Consider the following 5,197-nt stretch of genomic DNA (forward strand, 5'->3'; position numbering starts at 1 on the left):
TATATATATATATATATATATATGAGTGACTGTGTGGTAAGTAGCTTGCTTACCGACATCATGGTTCAGAGTTCAGACCCACTGCGTAGCACCTTGGGCAAGTGTTTTCTACTATAGCCTCAGGCCGACCAAAGCCTTGTGAGTGGATTTGGTAGATGGAAACTGAAAGAAGCCCGTCGTATATATGTATAAATATATATGTGTGTGTGTGTTTGTGTGTTTGTGTGTTTGTGTATGTCCCTCTAGCATTGCTTGACAACCGATGCTGGTGTGTTTATGTCCCCGTCACTTAGCGGTTCGGCAAAAGAGACCGATAGAATAAATACTGGGCTTACAAAGGATAAGTCCCGGGGTTGATTTGCTCGACTAAAGGCGGTGCTCCAGCATGGCCGCAGTCAAATGACTGAAACAAGTAAAAGAGTAAAGAGTAAAGAGAGAGGATATAGTAATCAGGTAGAATCAGGTACTTGAAAAGATATGCACCAGTTAGGGTTGAATAAACCTGTGGTTCTGGCCTATGGTTGGTAAGTATCAAATAGGATATTCCAGTTGTGTACACAGAGAAAACCAACCCTATGACTATTTAGCGCCTAGGGGCTGGTCCAAATCACGCGTTACTTTGAATAATGCGTTGATGGTATACTCTAGGGTGTCTGACAAGTCGTAAATTCCCTTTGTGTATTATAATCAAATGAATAATAACATACGATGGATAATTGTCAGATCGTTACAGCTGTTTCTTACGTATCTTTTTAATAGAAGAATGAAAACATTACGGTTTTTGTAATGGCGTATCGTTGTCATTCTTCTATTAAAAAGGTACGTAAGAAACACCTGTAATGAGCTGACAATTATCCATCGTATGTTATATATATATATATATATATATATATATATACCCAGCGCTCATCAAAAGGGCTAGTATGGAAAATATGGGGACAACTTTCTGTTACTTGAAGTCAGGAATTGTTACATCTGGTTTGTTAGTGCTGTGAAAAAATGGAGGGAGCCCGCAGTTGTTCAGTGGGGAAATTCATCTAGAGTTATACCCCTTGCACAAGTGTCGGAATGTCTTCACAGTGTAAGAGGTAACTGCCAGCAGACAGAGGATAGAGTCTGAGTGCCGCTAGCATGATGTTAATCAGTGTAGGGGAGAGGCCGGAAAAGGAGATGCGGTAGGTGTCCAATCTTAATGTATGGACGTGTATATGGATGCATGTGTTTTATACACCCAAACCACAGTAAAAGGAAGTAGTGATGGTGGAAGCTTTAATGTTTATAATCACGGTGCAGTCCACCAGCATCCAGGTACAAATTTTCTTTTATGTGGGTAGGATCGAAAAATTTCGCTTTTACAGATTAGGTGTGTACCTAGGTGAAGAGAGTTCTTTAGTAAAATTCTTTTCTTCCCCAAACATACCCTGCACCTCCAACTGTTATCGAAGTAAGGTTCGCACCTCCCCAGAATTCCAGGACTTCACTTTACCTTGTAATGCGTGGCTTTTTCTTTTAACGACTATATAAGCCTAACTTGGGTTGTGACATTTCCCTTTCCGGGATATTAAAAGCGGACTCGTAGTTGTTAAATCTGATCCTCAAGGGACTCTCTGTCACACGCACATATTTTAACACATCCGTATGTCTACTGAGATATTTTAACATCATTTGACTTCACCTCCATCTCATATGTGACGGTCTTTCTGTAGCACTGGCCGTTGAGTGAACGCTAGACTAAACAACGCTCTTCACCCGAATACCTACATTAATTATAAATATAGTTAACAACATTAACTGTATATAACCTACATTCGATATCCGTCGAATGTAAATAATCTAAATAATGTACATAACTGTATTATCTAATCGGTACGGAGCTGACATTAAACTTCAATGGAGACATATAGAGAAACTCCATCAAAAACTAGCTCGTCTTTCAAACCATCTAACTTTCTTATGTAGATGTAGAGACTCAAAGCTAATACCACCTGACTTAAATATAATGACACCAGTCGATTTACGTAAAGCTAAAAGAGTAGCGGAGAGGGCTGGATATGCCCTCGTCCGTGAGAGGATCTATTACAACCGTTAGAAAAAAGCATCAATTAAATAACGAAATCAAAGAGAGGTTATCTTCATTACATAGAAAAATAACCAGAGATGATGATAAAAAGAGAATCCAACAAAATCTGGAAAAGTCGTATATGAAAGAATTTGAATGGTGAAGACACGCCAGATTAAGAGGTTTATGAAACTCAAAGGTCAGAGAATGAAAACTGAAATCCGTTACCCACCTGTGAAAGCAGTAATTAATGTAAGTAGCTGACACCTAGAAAGCTCTGAAGAAGCAGTACTGAACAAAGGTCTCAACTTTGCGACAACCATCAAGCGTATTCCATACTTGGACATAATAGCCCCTATTGAAGAGATAGCCGTAAAGATACCAAAAGCTCAGGGAGATGAACTAAGGTGGAAAGTGAGACAGGTACAAGAAAAAGCGAAACCTCCTAAACCAAACATCACTAAGGAAGAAAAGTTCGCTATCAAAAGACTACCAAGTGACAATTCCATCATAATACTTCCAGCAGACAAGGGAAATGCTACAGTAGTGATGAACAAGTCTAACTACTCTGAAAAGTTGGCAAGTCTTATAAGTGATGGTAGCAACAGCAAAGAAAATAAAGACCCAACTCTGAAAACAGAGAAGTTGTCACAGACCTTGATCAAGAACAAGGATCACTTTACACCAATGAAGTACAGACAACTGACTCAACACCACCGTAAACTACCGCACATGTCCAGTCTCCCTAAGATTCACAAGGATGGTATTCCATTAAGACCTATAGTCAGCTGTAGAGGTTCAGCATGTCATCCACTGAGCCGCTTCCCTGTGGATATAATCAGTCCGTTAGCAGGAAAGTCAACATCGTATTGAATATTGCACCCAGAATTGATTAAGGATACCCCTATTGAATCCAACCAGATGGTGAGTCCAGATGTGATAAGCCTGTTCACCAAAGTCCCAAGTGGTGAACCACTATCAGTGATACAAGAAAAACTAGTGACAGACACCCATCTAAAAGAACGCACTAGTATGCCAATAAGAAACTTGATGGAAATGTTGACCTTCTGTGTAGAACTACCTACTTCAGTATGAACACTGATATATATCGACAAGAAGTGGGTTCAGCTATGGGCTCACCATTATCACCGGTAAAAGCCAATATATACATGAAATACTTTGAGAATTTGGCTTTAGGATCATCACCACTAAAACCAACCCTATGGCTGCGATATGTTGATGACACCTTTATACTCTGGCCTCACCAGGAATATGTCCAAGTACTGTCAGATCATGTGAACTCAATAAAGCCATCCACACAGTTCACAATGGAAAAGGAAAAAAGACAATCAGCTGGCATTCCTGGACGTATTAATAACACGTACCAAGTATGGATTCAGGACATCCGTATACTGCAAGCCAACCTTTACTGGACGATACCTCAACTTCAATTCCCACCATCCATACAGTGCAAAAAGACCTAAAACATCGGGCAAAGAATATAAGTAGCGATCGTGATACACACCACGAAGAAATGATCAAGCTCAATAACGATCTGTTCAGCAACAACTACCCCAAAAGTATACCATCCACTACAATTATAAAGAAGAGAGAGGATGAGACCAAGAAACTGTCCATAGTCTGTCTACTCTATGTGAAAGGCCTCTCCGAAAATATACAAAAGATATGCGGCCCATATGACATCAGGACAGTATTCAAGAATAATACAACACTTCGAAAATATTTCCTTCGAGTAAAACCACCAATAGAAGAGAATATGACTAAGAACTGCGTGTACTTCATGCTATGCAGCTGTGGTATGTTATACAAAAGCGAAACATGTCGCCCCGCTCAAAATAAGGGTAGAGGAACACCGCAAAGCTGTGACACAAAGGGATATTGATAAATCGGGTATAGCTGATCCTGAGTGGAAAAATGGAGACCACCTCCCACTGTGGGATGAAGTTAAAATAATAGACAGAGAACACCACTGGAAAATACGAAAACTGAAAGAAGTAGCACATACGCTAGGACACAACCTCCTAAGCAGACCAAGTGCAGATATGAACAGCATATGGGAACCGGTATTAAGGAAGGATAGAAAAATATTAGATTTATAAGCCCTAAAATTCGAGTTCGAATCCAAGCAGTGGCCTGAACAATAATATTAATAATAAAAATAATAACATAGAAAAATACCTTGGGAATGAGAACTCAGGATCGAAATTTTCCCAAGACACCCGAAGAAGGTTGGAGGGTATATCAACCGAAACGTTGTGTTAACAACAAACAAGATGAGGACAGATATCCGTCGAATGTAAATAATGTAAATAACCTTCATTAACTGTATGCATGTATACATACTCACTTGCATCTATATGAACTTACTGTGATATTGGGACATATCTCCTCTTCTAAAGTGAATACGACATCCTTGCCTCTATCCACATCAGGAACTATAAAGGTTTCTTTTAGCGACATTGTGGTATTGAGCGTCTCATTTTTGTCACTAAATATATAACATATAACTTGTGTATGTGGAGATTCGTGTAACGTAACCGTCAGACCTATGAGAAAGAAATAGTAAATGGTAAATGATCCTTTAATATAAAAACAATAGGGAGCAGTGTGGAAGTTAATAATAGCGATTAGGTCAAAGTGAGCTGTTAAAACATAGTCATTTAGTGTATGTTGCACAGACAATGCTAGATTATAGAAAGCATACTCTGAGTCGCAAAACTGAACTCGAGGCTGGTGAGTTTGGATAAGTTCATGTGCAGTGGGATAGGAGTGATATTTTGGAACTAATCCATTGCACGAGAGAATTTCTTTTTGCAGCTGAGAGACTTAAGCTGGTATCTTTTACATGTTTCAATCATTGGGCTGCGGCTATACTGAGGCATTGCCGTGAAAGGTTTTATCAGACAAATTGACACAAGTGCTTATTTTTAAAATCTGGTGCTCATTCCATTGATCTCCTTTGCCGAACCGATGCCGGTTGTCAAGCGATGGTGGAAGACAAACACAAGCTCAAAGACACACACACACACATACATGCATCTCTCTGTGTGTATATATACATATATATCTATTGAACACACACACACACACACACACACACACACACACACACACACA

General features: G+C 39.4%; 1 protein-coding gene across 1 annotated transcript in view; it reads right to left on the reverse strand.

The window, feature by feature from the left end:
• Nucleotides 1–5,197, reverse strand: part of LOC106876258 (uncharacterized) — a 103,153-nt gene that overhangs the window by 59,918 nt on the left and 38,038 nt on the right. Inside the window, exon 6 of the mRNA XM_052972586.1 lies at nt 4,448–4,626. Coding sequence (XP_052828546.1) covers nt 4,448–4,626 — 179 coding nt within the window. The remainder of the gene's footprint in view (nt 1–4,447; nt 4,627–5,197) is intronic.

The sequence above is a fragment of the Octopus bimaculoides genome, chromosome 14, assembly GCF_001194135.2.
Source record: "Octopus bimaculoides isolate UCB-OBI-ISO-001 chromosome 14, ASM119413v2, whole genome shotgun sequence".
NCBI lineage: Eukaryota > Metazoa > Mollusca > Cephalopoda > Octopoda > Octopodidae > Octopus > Octopus bimaculoides.